The sequence below is a fragment of the Spea bombifrons genome, chromosome 6 (assembly GCF_027358695.1).
Source record: "Spea bombifrons isolate aSpeBom1 chromosome 6, aSpeBom1.2.pri, whole genome shotgun sequence".
NCBI classification, from domain to species: Eukaryota; Metazoa; Chordata; class Amphibia; order Anura; family Pelobatidae; genus Spea; species Spea bombifrons.
In genome coordinates this window covers 8,504,854-8,525,257 of record NC_071092.1, presented here as the reverse complement: position 1 = coordinate 8,525,257, position 20,404 = coordinate 8,504,854, and the positions used below count along the sequence as shown (strand labels likewise).

Here is a 20,404-nt window from a genome sequence, read left to right as displayed (position 1 = left end):
ATCTGGATCTCCTTGTGCACCCAAACAGAAAGCTTTAACGTGCTTCTTGGAACAAGAATTGCTGTATTACACTACAAAAGAGCCTATAAGACTACACACGGGTTATAATTGCGTAGTCCCTCTGCAAATGTATTATCATAAATATCATAGGTTAAGGTTTCAAAGCGATGCAGCACGATGGTAGCTGGTAGATAAAAACTGCTAAAACTGTAAGACCAGTCGAAAGCCCGCATGGTGACATTGTAACCAGGTTTGTAGTTTTGCAAACAATGTCTGAGTGAATGCTTACATCTGATGTTCTTCAAGCAGCAAGCTTCACTGCCTTCCGCAAATTGAATCTACACAGCAAAAAGTAATGTGATCATGGCAGGAGAAATATGTACAAATAAGATACCACGAGATGAATGGGATTTTGAATGCGGAGCCATGAGCTTTGTTCAGAGGAGCCTTATAATAAATGTGTTCAGTTTACGATTTCCCTTTGCCAACCTGTCATGTAACCTTCTCCAACCTCCTCCCACCTCTCGCAAGCCGAACAAAACAACGAGACAAAGATAAGCAAACAAATTTCACCAGGGCTTAGAGATCTCGGTGCAATATACACATCTCTCCAAAGACAGGACATGTGAAAATATCCACATGGAGCGACACGGACCAAAACCAGACCACAGCTGTTTTCACAACCACTTATTACACATGGGATTCCTCTAATGGGAATGAAAACCATTCACGCACCCTGGTAGCGCAGAGCCTGAGAGTTTATTACGATTGCAGTTCCTTGCCAAAAGTTTCTGAACGCCCTTAGTCTGCTCTTAGTTCTGAGAATTGCAGCAAAGTAACTGCTTCTACCTAGTATTCCTTACGAGAAAATACTTGGATTTCTCAAGACGGTGATCTGTAATCACATGAGAACAAGAGCAGATCTTCAGTATCTCACCGTGCGATGTGGTTCTTAGCAGCTCCTTTCCCAGCCACTTAACAGAAATGCTTCGTCTCTCCTGCCCTCCGGCCCTCCGTCTCTATGCCATACACTGTTGTTCACTTCGGCTTTCTTGTATTCTTTACTTTTTTTCTTGAGAACGATGCGATTGTGTTGGAGCACTTCTATTTTCAGGTTTAAAAGCAGATTGACTCTCCTCTACCACAACACAAGGTAATACAGAGAAGGGGTAGAATAATATCTCTGTGCCCCGATCACAGCTGAACGTTTATTGTCAGTCTTTGAGAATACATAATTGTCTGTAGCATATAGTGTATACTACTTAGTTTATGAACTCTGAACTTTGACTGTACAGAAAGTATGAATGAAAGTAAGCGCAATTGAAACAAATAGAAGGAAAAAGGTGATATTATAATATATATTCATATATTATATTAGTTTTTTTATTATTGAACTCCGTGTAAAAATCTGGAATTTCAACTTATTTTTTTTTTTTAACCACTTGAATTTCATCAGTAAAAGAATTGAAGTCTTCCATCAGTTTTATCTGGTTATTTCCTGGCATTTCATAAGATTTTTTACTTTTTAAATTGGTGCATTGTGGATAACGTCGCTGGCACATATACATTTCCAACACGGGCCGAAGTATAGAACATTTCCCTACTGCTTCAGCATTCTGAGCAAATGCAAAAATATACAGGCCAGGTCGCAGCGGGGAGTCTGGTGATGTGAGCAAATTCAGCCGCGGTATTTTCATCTCTGCTCCTAAAATGACATTTTTGGAAGGCAGTAGGCTGAAAATCCAGAAGACCGGGATAGAAGAAAGGATAAGCTCAATCTTCAAGACAGCTGCTCCTGAGTTTCGGCAGATCATCTCACGTCGCTCACTGGGAAACCAGAATCTTGCAGAGAACCCGACAGGGTGCATTTCTTACAGACAGAATGCTACACCAGGAGAATGATTATTATTATCATCATGATATATGAAAGTCCATTTAGAGAGCTATCAATATAGATCATCTTGAGCTTCCAAAATAAGCCTGAAAGGCTGATGAAGCGCTGTCTGCCTGAAACTTGACCTGTTGTATATCTCATATAACCCGTCCCTGCTACAGGATAGTATCAGGAGCAATAGCTAAAAAAGAGTTGTCTCATAAGAAAATAAAATATTTGATGAAATTGTGATGCAAGAAGTCATTGAATTCTCCATCAGTAGGGAGAAAGAAACAGTTGGTAAAAAGGTGAGATGAAGATCGGAGAAGTGTTGTCGGTGATGCCTCCCTGCTCCCTTAGGTCACTACTGCCACCTACTGACGACAGCTCTGTATACTATGAACACAGGTATTGCTGGGCAGGTTGTCCCTCGATGCCACCACCCTGCTTTTCTTGAAAGAAAATAACCAAATATGATAGAGCTCAACCTCTGTGTTCCTGAATTACACACAGACATACTTTGGTCTTTTGGGGGGAGTGATTCATCAATCGGGGGCTTAAGATCTGCCATTAAATAGCGACAACATGATAGACATCTCAAGTGAAAAAAAAAACATGCAATGAAGCTGACCAAGGAACAAAATACAAAGCACTGCAAAATTAATAGATTTTATCTTCTATTAATTAAAAAATTTATGAAGCAGAATTACTCCAAACAAAATACTTGCTTTCTTTGTATGTTAACAAAATCTCCTTTATTAATGTTCTCTTGTTTTTGATTCTTTTTGTGCCTTTTCTCTTTGCTGTTTTCTTTCATGTTAAGGCAAAAAAAGTTTTAAAACACACCACAATTAAAGGACTATCCAGCTGAAGTCACAATAACAATGTATGAGAATATTATACAGTATACATTAAAGGTGATTTGTTATTATAGTAAAGGTGGCTCAGGCAGTGGATTTTCTTTCTCCGAGTGTGCCTTTCCAGCAGCACACATTACTTTTTAAAACGGGAGAAAACAAAGCCACTTGTGATGTATCTCTGTGTGTCTGGCAGGTCGGACGCCCGCATTCTCCCAAAACATCAGCAAACATTCCTTACTCAAGAAGCTTTCAAAAAAAAAAAGATATTGTATTATGTAGGGTGGCATTTCATCAATATACCAGAACTCTGTCCTCTGCTTTCAATCTGCACACATCTTGGAATATATGAAGGTTCTCTGAACCTCTCACATACTCCTTATTAAACCCAAACATGTTCCTGTCGCCAGCGTACTACCAACACTGGGTTATTACTGAGTTTTAGACTGGGTTTGTTGTCAAACTTAACTCCTTAACCCTTTACGTGTACTTCCCAAATGTCTCATTAATTGTAAAACTATATATATATATATATATATATATATATATATATATATATATATATATATATATATATATATATATATATATATATATATAATGAATGACAGCAGTGTAATTGTTCTTTGAACCTACATGATCACCAATGATATTCAATAACAATAAATAGGAAGCATTTAGAAAAGCGGTTCAGTTTTCACAAGTCGTGTGACATAGAATGGTTACTCTATGACATCACAAAGAATAGAACACTCGTCGATAAGAAGCTCTGACTTGTCACATTGTAAGCCATGTGACATAGAATGTTTGCTCTATGACATCACATTAGAACACTCGCAGCAGGCATAAAAGGGCAGTGCGCACACATTTTCTTTGACAGTGTGAAGTGACTCTGAACAGCAGCCATGCCGATTCAGGGAAGCTGTAGTATCTGTCTGGATTTTTTCGATAATTCGAGCCATGTGGCAGCGACTCACTGCGGGCACACATTCCACCATAGGTGCCTTACGCAGTGGTTTGGCAATGCCAGGACAAAACCATGTCCAAAATGCCGGACCCAAGTGGTCTACGGTCGACAGCTAATTCAAAGGCTGCATTTTGACACCAGAGGAGAGAATGCCATCCCTGATGCTAGACAGCTGATGGAGCAGGTGAACAGCCTGAGTGCCCAACTTCGCTCAACAAGGATGGAGAAGGACGAATGGATGGAGCTGTCTTTAAACATGAGCAACACAGTCATGAGGAAGGACCAAGAAATATTGGCCTTACAAAGGCAGCTCAGGGATATGGACACAAAATGCTCAGGCCTCCAGGAACAACTGCACAGCTGTGAGGAGCAGCAACTGAAGACTGAAGCTGCCATGGAGAAACAACGGACTGAATTCTGCAAGCAGCAGTTGGATGCCAAAGTTTCCATGGCAAAACAACAGACTGAATTTTGCAAGCAGCAGTTGGAAGCCAAACTCAGCATTGAAGAGCAACGGAGTGCATTTCGCATGCAGCAAATGCTGGCCAAAGCTGCTATGGACGAGCAACTTAGTGCATTTTGCAAGCAGCAGTCGGAGGCCAAAGCTGATCTGGACAAACAACAATGTGCTTTTCGCATGCAGCAAATGCTGGCCAAAGCTGCTATGGACGAGCTTAGTGCATTTCGCAAGCAGCAGTCAGAGGCCAAAGCTGCCAACGATGAAGCAGAGGTGTTAAAAAAGAAGATGACAGCCATGGAGAGCGTAGAGAAGGGGCTGACGCAAAAGGTGGGTGAGTTGGAGAAGGAATTAAGCTTGTGTAAGGACAAGGCTCAGAAGGCTGACGCTGAATTTCGCAGGGAGCTCAGTGCCACCCAGACGGCTCTCAGTGACATCCTCAATGAGCTTAATACCAGCCATGAGGAGTTACAAAGGGCCGATCGAGTCATCATGAGCCTGAAGAACAAAGTGGAGGTCCTGCAAAAACCCCACCTCTCACCACCAGCAGCCGACCAGAACATCAGTCGAGGGATTGTTAACAGTCCAACTTCCCCTAGACTTAGGCCTTCAGAGCTCAGGTTCTTAGAAACCTTAGTCACACGTCTAAGTTCTCCTAAAACACCTGAGGAAGCCACAAATGTGCCAGCATTTGACACACCTGCTCGCACTGAACCTCAGGGAACGCCGTTAAACCTAACATCACCTTCAACACCTGAACACAACTGAACTCCATCTAGGTTGTAGTTTGTGAGAAGAACTGGTTAGGAAAAACTTATCATCTTCAACACCTGACAACATCGGAACCTCCTCTTGGTTGCAGGTTGAGACAAACATCATAGTTATGAATAAATCATTAATTGTCTCCCATTCCTTTGTGTGATTGGTTCCTTTTACATGTCTCTGGCCCAAAGAAAATTGAAACTGGTGCAGTCTGTTATGTCTTTTTGCAGACGATACAAAGATCCGCAACAATTCTAAAGCCTATAAAACAAAATCATAAATGTAATATGTTGGAAGGTATGATACATCCTGTGTATTATGTTTATTTATCAGAAGCAGGTAAAGCAGCGGTTCCAAATAAACATAAAAATGAAGAAAACATATAATCTGCACTTTCCAGTGTATTGGAATTGGAAACATATATACTGTATACACCAATGTTTAAAAGTTTGGGGTCACTTAGAAATGTCCTTGTATTTGAAAGATGTGGCATATCTGTGGTATAAGGCATATCAGGGGAGTATAAGGCATATAGGGTATAGTGGCATGTCTGGGAGGGCAGTGTGGCAAGCCTGGGAGGGCAGTGTGGCAAGCCTGGGCTCAAATGTGCATAACTGGGGTGCAGGTTGGGAAATAAAAACAAGACATGCATTTTTATCAAAGTTTTTTTATTCTGCTGTTTGTTTTTAATATCCTACATTACTTTATTAAATTATTTTAAATAAATGAAAATTTTCATTTTTTTTAACCGATTAATCGAAAAAATAATCGGCCAACTAATCGATTATGAAAATGTTAAGCTGAGGGGCAGGGACTGAGGGGCAGGGGCATTATCGACAATGGTGAATGGTTAGAGGTTGGAGGGATGTAATGGTTACTCTTCTGTCGAGGCATCTCCTGGTTTGGTGGGATAAATAGGTGGCCAAGGCTCTTGGAAGTCATCAGACTGTCGCTTCACCTGTCACCAGCTAGGAGTCATAGTGCCTACATATACAAGGATATATTTATAACGGTCTTTTACATGACAGATATTTGTTCATTGATTCTAAATGGTAATATGTGGTTACAATGTGCTTGAGAAAAGAGTTTTGCCGTAATCAGAAAACATGCAAACTTATTGCCCAACAAATGTACCCAATGCAGAAAAGATCGAATGGGAGGAACGTGAACTATAAATTACGAAGATAATAATAATAATGATCATTAGCATCACGGTGCTGGGCCATTCATTTCAACTCTGAAGACATGAAAGGCGAGGATAGCGAAATGAAGACAAAATGCTATGACATCTATCACACATTAACATCTTCATGTCATCACTCGAATTATTAAGTAAACATGAAGACATGGTAACCGTCGGTCAGAATTCTTTCTCTTTGACGTGGAAGTTAAGAGAGGCCCCCAGATATTACGTGACATTGATAACGTAAGTTAAATAAAATCATCATTAAGAATAAAGGCGCTGAATATTTCATAAACCTAAATTACAATTTACCTAGAATTATTTGATAACAGCAATTACGGATAATTTGTGTGTATAAAAATAGATGACAGATGTGACATTCTTAATTTAACTTCTTAAAAAACCAAGTTTCACCAAAACAAAAAACGCACTGATTTTTTACTGATGAGGTAAGAGTACTCATGGTATTATTAACTTAAGGTAGTAGTTTTATCGCATTAAAAAAGTCAAACAGGGTCCAAAAAACCCCAGCTCCGGGTCGTCATTGCGACTAGATATCACTTTCGGGTGCCCAGGGTTTTGCAGGATAAGGGGGGGAAAACTGGCCAGGGCTACCAACACAAAAAAGAGGAATAATGGTTAAATATACAAGTCATGTTACGAAGGGGTTAAATGCAGTACTGTACAAAGTGGGGGAGCACTGAAAATAAAACACGATTGGGGAAGAAACTATTTTTTTGGCTGGCTCCTAGATCCAAATCAAAGTTGTCGATGCCTGCTTTAAAACAAACCGTACACAAAGGCGCTTTCTCATGTATTAGGTGTTACGATGTCTAGCTCCCATGGTGTACCATTTGGCCATCGACCTTCTAAAGAAGGGGGTCGCATCTAGTCTGTGTGTTTTATCTGCTTTAATAACTCAGACATTAACCGGTCCTTGGTCTGGTCTTAGATCCCATGTATGTTTAAATTCCCTTACTCTGTTAACATCTACCACTTCAGCTGGGAGGCAATTACAGTTATCTGCAATCAATGTGAAGTGACACAGTGTCGCACGTTTAATTCTTATCCATAAAGAAAACTTCACGCTGCCAAAAGTTACTCTCTCTTTGCCATTTCTGTAATACAGTGCCCTGGTGTCCACTAGGGTGAAGCCACATCAATGCTTAATTCTAACGAATAGCTCAAATTAAACTGGATAAAACGAAGCCTTAACAAAACGAGGCACTCGTCATTAATCTTGATGGGGACAAACAATACGGTTAATGATCTGGTCAGTAAATATCCACAAAAATGGCAGTAAAAATGTTATTTATGTCAATCCTAAATGTTGGTTTCCAGCCATCACCAACGCCCCGTCCCATTAATTGTTACCCTCTTTTTTTTTTGCCACAAAGCTCCTTGTAAGCAACATTTTAGAGCGAGCCGTGAAGTTACAGCAAAGGAGCAATAACCTCTCTGCATGAAATTTACTGTCGCAGCAGCAAATCTTTCTTATTAAATGTCCTGCTCTCATAGGGAAGGAAGCTAATGGATGCTTAGGCTACCGGGATGAATTTTCGTTTCACGCACGCTCATTATTCAGAGTTATTGACATAATGAAGGAGTTTCTTGTCATTTTCTTGCAAATCGGGCTCTTTTAACATTTAAATCCTTGCGCTTGCAGGTAGGTCATCGTACTAAAAGCATGCTAAATACAGAAAATGATAGCTATTCTGAGCATGAAAGTACAAAGAACTCAAGCCGAGCAAGTATGCTGATAGACAGCAGAAACCGCGATTATCCGCCTTCAGCAAAATGTTAAATCTCTTAACATTGGCAAGTCACAGGGATACCGGAACTCTCAGGGTCTGACCCGGAGTCTACAGGTGAAGCCCCGTTTCCCGGGGTCTCTTGGTCACGCTCCTCTTTCTCCAAATTCTCCTCCCTTTTCCAACCCTTTTAGTGCCATCCGGGGCTATTCCTGCCCTCATCTCTAGCATGGCTAACTACATCCATTGGGTGGCTAACCCTGTCCCCTTGTGAAGCTGCTCCTCAAAAGCAGGAAAGCCCCGGGTAGGGGCGCTGGGAATGGCCCAGGTATGGTCACAGGGCATAAAACTACATATAATTTGACCAAATCTAGGTCAGCTTAGCCCTTTCTTGCAGGAGAATCTCACAAGGACTGGTGCTTTATAATAGTCATCTAACACTCAGTTTAGTGAATAAATCCCCACACGTACATGGCATGGTCATATAACCAGATGCGTACCCAATAAACATTTTTATACAGCTGTTTCCAGTGTTTACTTTAAAAATGTTCTAGAAAGATTTATATTTAGGCACACTAGATTTAATTTTGCCATAATTTGCGCTTGTCTCGGGAGGATTATAATTAGTCACACTTGATATGTTAACACCGCTTGTTATCAGCACTTGTTTTGCTGATAGGCGATGCTGCTGTGCATCCAGTGCTTCGTTATACTTATAGGTAGACAGCCTGACATCAATAATTCCTGCCTTAGAAGAATAAGTGAAAAAGCCATGGAATATGAAGTTAATGCACAGCATATGCAACGCTGGGTCTACGTCGCTCCTCCAGCAACGCACAAACCCACCACATTTATCAATAATGTGACAATTCAGCGCACATATTGACACATAGAGGCGATTTCTTCATGATCTGACAGATAACAGATATACACATCCATAAACTAAAAAGCTTCTGGACTAATCTGGAAAGCACGATCTTAAGTATAACGACTATAAGTTATATATACGTATTTCTAAACACCCCCCCCCGTGTATTTACAAAAGGAAAGCCATTAAAGTTTAAAGAGACCACAAAGCTATCGTATGCACTGAAGAGCGCATGGCGTTGCGTTCTTTGTTGGCGGGGATGTACGTCACTTTGCGAGAATCCTCCCTAGCATGGAATATTTCATAGTTTAATGTTACTGCGTATTTCTGAGCAAAGACCGAGAATGTTTGTTTGATTCAGGATATACATCTGAACATTGTGATATATACGAGTATACAATACTAGCAAGTAAAACAAACAGTAACACTAAAAACAAAACTGTATTCATTTTTAATGCGAAAAGGGTACATTTCACAACAATCACGATCGAAAACAAAATTGGCAACTTGTAACTAACTATATTATAATGAAAAACACATGGTACCGGTGATTAGTTCAGTGCTTGACACACTTACAAAGAAATCCGCTGTGTGGCCCCTGGAGGATGCCATGCAGAGCTTCGGCATTTCATTTGTAAAGTGGGGTAAGAACCTTCTGGGAGTGAATTCTACCGGGAATACGATGATGGTGTACGAGGACTGCTTAATTCCGCCCATTCCGCGTCAGTCCAAATCTTTCAAACAGGTCACCATGGAGGCCGGAGCGCAGGGGGGGGGGGCACGGCGTTGAATGTGTCAATGTGAGTTAGTGGAGGCGGGTTATGGCATAACTTGCCCCTGGACCAGGAGGTGCCAGGCGTCCCTATTTTCTGGTGTTTGTATGCCACAGTAATGTGCTTTAATATTTATATATTATTTTCATGCTTTTGACAGCATCCGCTTGCTTTCACATTGTATTCCTCACCAGCTGCTAAATTCCTCTCATTTCACATATTTCTGTGGCATGTAGAACATTTTCTGTAACATTCTGGGTGATTCTAATATACAGCAACCAAACTCACATGAAAACAAGTTATTCCCCGGAACCGCACAGCACAGGGCACCTTACGGAAAGGACATTCGTTTAGGAAGATACCCTTTTCTTATAAGGTTGAGTAGATAATTGACATCATCGTCAGTGACATGAGAGCTCTGAGCCAATCAGCACATTGTTACACTGAAAATTTACTTTAATAACCATGCGCATGCACACTTCTGTCAGTCATTACATGACTTTGTGCTTTGGATAATACCAGTTTAACTCTTTTAAACTGAATATCTCCAAAAACAATTCTACTGACAAAGAAGAAGCACAAGTTTGTGTGTTTAAGGGACAGTTTAAGGTCCCTGACAGCCCCATTAAAGTTGAATGCATACATACTTTAATATTCATTATCAAAAAAACAGTGGACAATAGCACTTACCTGAGGTAGAAGCTGCAGCTACGTTCCCTGCTGCAGCCCTCCTCCTCCATTGCCCAACAATTCTTAAAGCTGTCAATCAATGGCAGCGGTTCATGCATTAAAACCAATGGGAACGCGCACTCTCATGGGGGTCTGAATAGACCCGAAGCACGGCGTTCACCAAGCTAGCGCCGGAGCGGACCGGGCGCGGATACGTCATGTGACTTTTCCTTTAACTGAAGATTCTATTTGATGAAGAGACGTCTGTGATGCCAAAATTGCATGTAACTCTAAAACTTCTACTACAATGGGCCAATAAAAGACATCACTTTCAACTAGATCCATTTTCCTACCTAAGGAATACAAAAAAACATCCATCCTGCAATTATCTGAGCACCGAAATCCCTGGATACATTTGCAATAATTGCACAATTTGGGCTTCAATATCAGGTGAGACCCAGCCACCCATCCATGAAATATAGGATCACATTTGTCAAAAACAATGTCATTTGTCACAATGAGAATTGACAGCTTCACTCCGGGTACGGCAAAGTGTAATTATTATACGGAGGGATAGTGTGATCAGCTGTGAAGGTTTAAGACATAGTGGTCTGGTAATCAGTGTAGCAGGGTAATCAATAGATGGTATATGGGGCCAGGTAAACATACTAATGAGATCTAATAGTCATAGCAGGGAACTTTCCCAGGACGAACATTAATGTTGTCTACAAACGGTTAATACAGAACTCTAAACACGCGAGTACTTTTATAAACCATTGCTGCTCGTTGTTGGTCCTTATGGAGTGCTGAAGCCAAACCTGTTCGTCCTTGAGCTGACAATATTCTAATCCTTTTAGAATCCCACACATAGGAGGCTAGAATGTTGAAAAATGCGTATAAATCCATCGCAAAAGCACAGTTCATGAAGCGAAGGGCCCTTGACATTTGTTTCATCTTATTCCGACTGCCCGCTCTTTTATTATAAGGTGCTTGAGTGAAAAACTGTTGTTGTTTAATGTGCCAATATATGTATATATGTGCGCTGGCACAAACAACGGCTTGTTGAAGATACTCGACTAGAGGAAAATACAACACCAAATCGTGTTTGCTTCAGTTAAATGAGCGATGTCTCTCGGAGAAGCAGTTCGCGTTACAGGTCTCCAGCGTTTGGCACGCGCTCCCAATACATCGTGACCTAGAGCTAAGGTTAGTGACCAGTCACCGCCAGCGGCTCTTCAGCCTACTATACGGGTCAAACTGCCATCACGCTTTAGGAAGTGGCTCTCCACAGAAAAAGAAACCTTGAGAATAAGGCAAATGGAGGAATTGTATTAAAAAAGACTTTTCTAAAAGGGACAAAGTAAATCAATTCACCTTCATTATAATACAAAGTCAACTTGAGTCTCAAGTAAGGGGATTTTAACATGCATGGGATAGGCATATGGCCCTTGAAGCTAAGACAAGACCATGACTGTTTAAGGTCTGAGTCTTTACAGCGGGAGGAATGGGCCGTCTAGAAGGGCCAAATGGGTCTGATCTGCCGTCAAAGTCCAGGAGTCTGTAGGAAAGCATCATTCATTCGCAGAGAGGAAACAAATTAGATTACGCGGCCATCTGCATAATTCAGTATGTAAATGTACAGATGCTTAACCTCAAAACAAAATGCAATCAAAATAAATGGTTTAGCTGTGCCCCGAGCGAGGCATGCTCTTCCAAAAAGGTTCAAATAAGCAGAAATATTTCCAAAACAACAAAAAAAAGTCTTATTAAACACATTAGGGAATTAAAACTGAATATTTTTAGAGCTTAGTTTTTTTTTTAGACTCCTCCAGAGCAGAATTCAGTTGCTGTGTTTAGTTTTCATTTCATTATTTGCTGTTGAAAATTACACGGTCGTTTATACATTAGCATAACGGCAAATTATTGCAATTATTTCTCATTCAAGTGCAGACAATGCATATTGAATTTTATAAAAATAAAAAAAAAACTGTAATGTAATTATGTTTTTGTTACCACAAGAAACAGGTAGGTCATTTTAAAAGCCCCCTTTTAATGAAACGCTGTCTCTTACAAAGAGAGAGACTCCAAAATATTTAATTGGATAATTGTATTAAAATGTCAGTAAGGTCACTTCACTTGTATGGTCTATCGAGAGTTTTATTTTATGAATATAAATCTGTATTTTTCCAGGTGGTAACTCTCTTAATTTAGGCCCTTCGTGCTTTTTAGTAATTTTAGAGCGGTATCATTGGTGCTCAAACATAACGCCTAAGACTTTGGCACAGTAACCGAGAGGTAGCATTGATATAGGGCAGTTTCAGTGTGTGCACCCCTCTACTGGAACTGCTGTTTGCATGTATAGCATAATGTAGTCAAGATATTATTATTATTATTATTTATTGTTTTATATAGCGCCATCAAATTCCGTAGCGCAGTACAATGGGTCCATTTGTCACATGTATCACTTAAATGATACTCTGTAGCGCTGACAGGAGTCACGAGCAAAAGCTGTTGCCTATACCAGGTAAAGGAGCACAATATCGCTCCCTGACACCAATTTTATACCCTAAAATCAGAACTAATTCTGATTAAGAATCAAATTAAGAATGCACAGGATATTCCTAATTAACTAGACTGTATAAAAGAATGAAGACGCCGCATGGAACGAACATAATGGTTAAAAAGGTTTGTAGGCATTTTTGCAGGAACATAATTTATGTGAACATACCTGGCCAAGTAAAACGTCTTCACCAGATCATCCAATATTCTGTTATTTCTGAGGTCAGACTCTGTAACTGCCTGTAAAAAGGAAAAAAGTTAGGAAACAATTACTTTAATTCATTAAATTTATCTATAATGATCAACGAAAATGATAATGGGTTTTAATTAATGTTTTTGCACAGAAAATGTAAGAGGTGTGCAAACGAGGAAATAACTGGAGCAAGGAACAAGCAACTTTTCTCAAGAAATTTCTATTACCGCTCCAGAAGCTTATAAGAGGCTCAGTGAAGTATTAAGCCAATTTAGAACGCACATTAAATATTCAATGTTCATATTAGATACAAAGTTGTCCTGATATTCCAAAACCAATTTTGTTGAAAGTCAATGTTCCAACTCGGCCCCTGTCCATGTTTAGAACTTTTTTACCGCTCAGCTTAGAGAATGTGGTTCCTCAAAAAGCTGTGAGAGTTAAAAGCGGTAATCGTGATTTGAGAGACACGAGGGTTGTGGTTTCCTATGACACACGTATGTGGTGCTAGCAGTACACCGGGGACATGCTGGAAACCCAGACGGCTTGCAGATGTCTGGATACCGCTAAGTCTGCCCGAGAAGCTTGACGAAGACTTGGAAAAGTCACAACGTCTTTTTACTATAAAGGAATAAAAAAACACTGACGGCTGCGACAAGGACATCTAATTGAAAATGTATTGAGGAAGAACATACCACACAACAGGTAGGGCACTGCGTCTTGTACGAAAGAAACTTCCGGATACAAAGGGAACAGTCTGTAAATCAGAAAGCATGTTATACATACACAAGGTCACTTTGTATAAATCAGGAAGACAGAAAGAAAGATTACCACGATGCATTCAGTAAACTACAATACACATAACCCATTAACGTTCCAAAAGGGTCAGTGACTTTATTTCATGCCACAGATTTAGTAATATGTATCAGAAAGGTTGTAATTTATATAATGGCTGAAGGTCGTGATGCAATCTAGCCCCGAGAACCAAACTTTGATAATGTAAGCAATGGCCTGAGTGGCCGCCTTCAATCATATAAAATGACGTTATTCCGGATGGATTTGCCGGGCTATTGGATTAACAGGTAATATAATGACTAGAAGTAATTCCTCACGGCCGCTGTCACAAACTCTTAAAAGCACTATTACTATTCATTTCCCTGCCCATCTCTGAACGCAACTGTATTATTATAGGCAGATCTAGTCTAGAACCTGATCTAGATCTCTATGAGACACAAGTACTGCTGAGTTGAGCATCAAATGTTTACGTAGGGGGTCGATTTGTTTTTTGCTGCATTAAATACAATGCTGTTTCTATCCACCTTGATACTCTCATGCCCAGCGAGCATTCTGGTCTCCTAGAAAGAGAGGAGCATCGGGGAGGAAAGAGGGTCAGAGGGATTTAGGTGCTGAATAGGACAAATTGAGAGGTACCCATGGTACCATAGTAAGATTTTCAGGGTTTTGCTGGATTGTCTATCCTGTGACAACAGTTTTACAGTCGAGATGTAGCCTGCTCTACGTAGCCGGGTATAGAACGCCTATTAAAGACCACATGTCATATATGTATGAGGTATTTTAGAAAGTAAAAATAGCTGTTCTTTTTTATTCTTAATTTCTTTAGTATATATAAAAGAAGGTAACGACTGAGCACATCAAAATATAAAAGTGTATGGTGCAGTGTCAGAACAGACTCTAAGACGTGAATTAATTCCTTTATTGAGGTGGAATGAAATCAGCTCTTTAGTCTTGCAACTTTAAAGATAAAAGTGCACAGAGTTCCCAACTTCCCTGTCACTGTAGGCGTTAAGTACGAAAGTAAAATTATACTAAGTATGCAAAGCCCTGCACACAAATATGCTTGAAATTCCACAATTTCTTATTTTCTAGCATATATGGAAGAGTGTAAAATAACACATAATTGGTCATTTTACAAACGGCAAAGAAAACAAAAAAAAGAGAATAGTTTTTGTTTTTTTTGTTTTTTTATAACAGAGGTTGTCTTTAGTAAGTAGTCTATATGGGTGGATGTATGGGAAACTACCCTGTCCCTTTAAAGACATCGGCTCAGAGTCATCCCTCACATTTAGCTTTTTCCCTAATTCGGCTAACTGCTTATTTACAGGACACATCAATTCCATACATACACCGAGAGCATAATATAAATAAATATGAATGTTAAACGGATTTGTGAGGCATTGCACACAATTAGCCGCTGCTTGCGTCAGCAGTTAGGAAAGATTTATGGCCGCGGTCACCATAAATCAGAGTTTAGCTGGTATTAAGGAAATTTACATCTCTGTGTCAAGACTGGTGAATCCGAAGACGATCGTTACTCATTCAGGAACAGCAAAGCTCAAAACATAAGCTTCCCGGTGACCGTGAAGCCGGCACAGAGGCCTGAGCTCTTCCTACGGTGGAATTTCATGATCACAAGTAATAAATTCTCGGTGCTTTACTGCGCATCGGTTCTGTAAATTCCTGCCCTGGTAGATTCTGCCTGCCACATTCCCCAAAGATTTTACATCTAGCGTTATTACACGCGATATAAGGGTATTCGGTATCCCCACTAACCCAGTCCTGTCCATGTCTTACCAGCTACGTTCACATTACAGCAGCACAATACTATATATATATATATATATATATATATATATATAATGCATCATCTATTCAGTGTTTGAGTGACACATTATCTGCCCTCATGGAGACCCATTACATTCTTAAACAATATTTAATAGCGAATAAACAGACCCTGGGAGAATTTGTTCTCCTGGTTGTCAGTTCACAATGTGATTTTTTTTTACTTTTAAACTTTTTATTGGGTTTTTAAGGAAGTTTCACATACAACATTGTAGCTCCCATCTACCATATGTCAATGAGACCCTCCCGTGACATACAAGATTCATTTTCTTCCTAAGACATATAACAGATCATATAATTCCTTAAGGCATTCCATACATTTCCCAGCAACATTTGAAGCACTGAAGCACTCGACCCATTCGGTTTTTTTTTTATTCTGTAAAGGAGATGGGTGAATGACCCCCTTATACCATTCCTTATACTGAAATGTGTATCCTGATCGGGGAATCCGGTTAGTTTATGGATGTCTGCCAGCATTTGAAACATTGTTTTTGTATATTTATCCTTATTTGTGGACAAACGGAGCCATTCCATCCGGAACAAACAGAATCATTTTGTATGGAAAACATTTATATTTGGAAGGGACGGATTCATCCGGTTACGAGCCACTGCGGCTATAATTTGAGTGATAGCTTTGAGCCTAATTTTATTGTCAGATGGTAAAGCGACTTCTGGTTTGAAAGGGAACTGGCAGGTATTTTGTGAAAAATCACGCACTTGTTTCCAAATTGTATACAATTCTGGACAATCCCAGAAGCCACGTAAGAAATAAGCATCTGGTTCCCCACATTTCATACTCTTACTATGTGTTTTAGTACCAAAGAGAAATTGTCTTTTGGGGAGATTTAAGCCCTAGGCACAGTTTTGTACAACGTACAATGCAGCCGGTAGCAATGTAATAATCTCCCCGGAGGCTCTAGGTAAGTCTTCTGGTACAACCGTGGGGATAAATCTGGACTAATGAGTAATCCCATTGGTCGATTCTGTTGGTCAGAATGGATTTCTAATGACTTGATACAAAGAGGTGTTTCTGTTACTCTATTAGCCAAGCGGCATATGTTGGTTGGACCTCTGGCGCACCATGAATCAAATGATTTTGTTGGTTTACCCTCTTCAAAATCCAGATTGTTCTGGAATGGGAGATGTAAGGAACATATTCGCTGCAACCTAAGTCTAAGTCGGAGCATTTTCCATGTTTTAATAACTGTACAGTGTTCAGCAATGACTTGTCTCTCGTGTGTTCTGGTGAAAGAGTATAAGGAACATGAAGCAAATCACTGATCACAATTCCAGGGCAGAATCATCTATCTACGGTGAGACTGGTAAACCTATAAGTGTTGGCGAGCAAATTACCGAATGTGGCATCGGCACAGCCCAATTGTACTTGCATAAATTTGAAGATTTAGGCCCAGCTTTTGCAGTTTAAAATAGCTGATTTTACTAAGTGTTTTTTAAAGGTTAGATAATATCCAATATTAGTTTGCTTAAGTAAGTGGTAGGTAAATGAAGCAATATGGTTCAACGTCTTTCTATACTTACATCAGACTAAATGGATATCAGATGTTCTTAAAAATGTTGCAGCTGAAGGGCATAATCACTCCTTAATGAAAAATGTATTTGATATAAAAGATGAGACTTCAGTTTGCATGCAAGGTGACAGAAGGATTATAATCAGGACACAACTCACTTCTCTGGCTCCAACCCAATTAGACTGTTCTAGGACAACTATATGTGTCCAAATCTCTGCTCCAAAGCAACATTTCACTTTTTGAAGAGTTTGATCACTTATCCAGCTTTATAATACGAATGATAAATACTTTAGAGGGGGAAATAAATTATATAACCACTAGCAGCAAAAGTGTCTCCTTATACTCTGCAAAAAACATTGAATCGTCGAATTGTGGGGTAGACAGAAAAAATTGTTTTAATTATTATTATACTTATTAATATTTTATAAAGCCTCTTGGGTTTCTGTATGACTCTGAACCTTTCTGCTGCACCAAACAGAAAAAAAACTAATAATCTGAAATGTCTTAGAAGGATACTGCCCTCCACATGAAACAAGACAGACTAAATAATACCAAAGACCCATCCTCTGGTGACTGCCCAGAAATGCTTTGCTACCCAGTATTAACTGTTTTAAGTACCAAAAGCTGCACTAACATCTATATTTGTTTGACAAAACAGCTCATTTTAAGTGTAAACATATATATTTATATATATACACATACACACTTAAAATGATCTGTTTTTTTAAATATATTTATAATTGATATCTCTCCATTTTTTTAGACACACAATAAAAGTTAATAGTGATGCTTTCCTGATTGATTTGCTGTTATTTGATATTGTGTATTCGGGATACAGTTGGTAGTACGGTATCACTATGGCCCAGTGGCATATGGGATAAACATTCGATCTGGTCACGTACTGGTCACCAAGACAAACTAGTATATTTCAGTTTTATAAATGAAGGTTTCTTTGGCATGTCTTCTTTCTTTCAGAGAGTAATTCCCACTGAATGTATCTACTGGGAAGAACATGACAAACTCCTTTCCTCTCTGGCTGTGAATGGGTTTAATATGCACACCAGACATTTAATGAGCAATTTCCCATGTTGTACACATCAAGTTCAGATATTTTCTGCAATTCTGAATAAAACAGAAGGAAAGCCACAGGGAGGTGGCAAAGGGCCAGGGCAGCGGTATCGAGCGCATATGCCAAATTAATTTTGTCTAGATCCTTCGGAACATTTAACAAGCCTTTGGACAGCGGTTGTATATGCAACAGTTACAGAGCATCTGGAATCCAGAGAGTTAAATAAAGGTAAAATTGTGATGTTTCATGCACTTGCCACACTCTTCTTTACAGTGTTTGTGACACAGGAAAAACGAAAGCACTGCAATTGTGTTTTACCTAAAACCATTCAATGCCAGGACAGTACACCTTCATCCTCTGGCACTCAAAGGGTTAATTGTGCTGCAAGGCCGAACAGGACTTTAGAGCACCACTTGAAGGGGATATGATACAGACCAGTGGAACCATATGGACAAGTTCAAACATGGCTATACAAATATACTTTACATATACTCCTCCTCAATCGCTACTTAATGAAATTAAACATTTTATAATCCGTAACAGTAACTGGGAAACCATTGAAATGTATGCCTGAGACACTGCCCCCTACAGAGAAGTTACTGTTCCGGAAGACTATCCAGCCGTCGGCATGCATGCATCGTCACCCCGGTAACCATACCTTAAGAATGAGAATTTCACAATAATTAGAGGAACACCATCTAAGTGGTTCACAAAAACCTAACATACATATAAGTTTTTAAAAGATTATCTATTCACCTCTTTCCCGACTTGCAATAATAAGAAAAACTGTTTGCTGTCTTAATAATCTATTTTATCTGATCACTAAATTAAGAGTTTACAAACTAAAAGAAATATTTTAACTCATGGCATAAAAAGAGACAGGTAACTGACAGTCCCACTGAAGACCAATGCGTATTAAAGCAATCTTTAATATGTATTCTTCAAAACAGCAAACATAAAGGACTTGAGGTACAGCTGCAGCCCTAAAGCTGCAGCTGCCCTCCTTCCCTGTGGTCCAACAAATCTTGCCACTGATTGCTTGCTTGAAGCAGCCAACCAGTGGCAGGGAAGCTCTCCCACTGAAAATACAGCTGACGCTGATTGGAGGTAAGTTTATAATGAGCATGGAGAATACAAGGAGCAGAAAGTCATGTGACCATGAAGTTTTTTTGCGTGATTCACGCAAAACCCCTTTCCTTCAATCACCACATATGTGAACCGTAGCCAAGAATTCGACGTTATATTGACTGATACTGAGCGCTTGCGACGCGTCTAACACCGTGAATCTATATCTACGACCGATGAATACTGGCCACTGATTAAGAATGCTTCATATTTTATATAGTCAACTATTTATGATTTATCAAAAACTGGACTGAAAGGCTGCCAACAAAAGATAGATACAGAGGCCAACTATATTCATTTTGTGTGTTAAAAAAAACAGAAACATTTAAAAGAAGTTTAAAGCACCAACACCGCAGAGTCATTCAGTATTAAGGAATCATGACCTGTTCTCAGAACCAAGCAGTCAGTAATTCATGATTCCAATGATACCACATATATTAAAAAATAAAGGTGCTGAATATTCAGTTATAATTATTTGTAGTTGTGGGGTTAGTGCCAGTTTGTAATGTGCAAAAAATAGCAGCTTTTAACAAGGAATGTAAAAGTGTCCGTTGTGACTGATCGATTTCCGGCCCAATTATGTGAAATGATGACATTTAAAGGACATTACGGGAAATTACCCCCGGATACTCACAGTTATGTGAACACTGCGGGATGATCATTGCGATGTTGAAGTAATCAAAGCAAATTCCACAGCGAAACAAGTCATCGAGATCCTGCAATACAGGTCAAAGAGCAATTAAAACGTAAGGCAATTAAATATAACAGGGATATTCTGTCAACGGCCTACATTTTCAAACAGAGGTGATAGAAGAACTTACATTTTCCGTTAAATATCACAGAATTTGTATTTAGACTCGACTAAATGAAATTGTGCTTTGAGGTCCCTGATTCTGGAGTATCCCAGCCTCCCGAGATGTTATGTTTTGTGCTAAAGCATACTGATTAATATGGATACATCCTCTTCTTAAAAGATCATTAAAAATCTGTTTTTCTGCATAAAACTCCCACTCAGAGACAATGTGTTTTTAGAAAAGGCAAGGTTCTTGATTGTGGACCGAGACCTCGGAATTCCCGAATGTCGATTTACGTCAGGGACTAGACTTGTGAATTTGGATGAATTTAAATTTTA

The 20,404-nt window shown here is 39.5% G+C and overlaps 1 protein-coding gene across 1 annotated transcript in view; it reads right to left on the bottom strand.

Moving 5' to 3' along the window:
• The window catches only part of RAD18 (RAD18 E3 ubiquitin protein ligase), a 55,904-nt gene that overhangs the window by 33,901 nt on the left and 1,599 nt on the right, over positions 1-20,404 (bottom strand). Inside the window, exons 2-4 of the mRNA XM_053469947.1 lie at positions 19,907-19,988; positions 13,605-13,666; positions 12,889-12,959 (exon numbers count right to left, since the gene is read on the bottom strand). Of these exons, the coding sequence (XP_053325922.1) occupies positions 12,889-12,959; positions 13,605-13,666; positions 19,907-19,988 (215 nt within the window). The remainder of the gene's footprint in view (positions 1-12,888; positions 12,960-13,604; positions 13,667-19,906; positions 19,989-20,404) is intronic.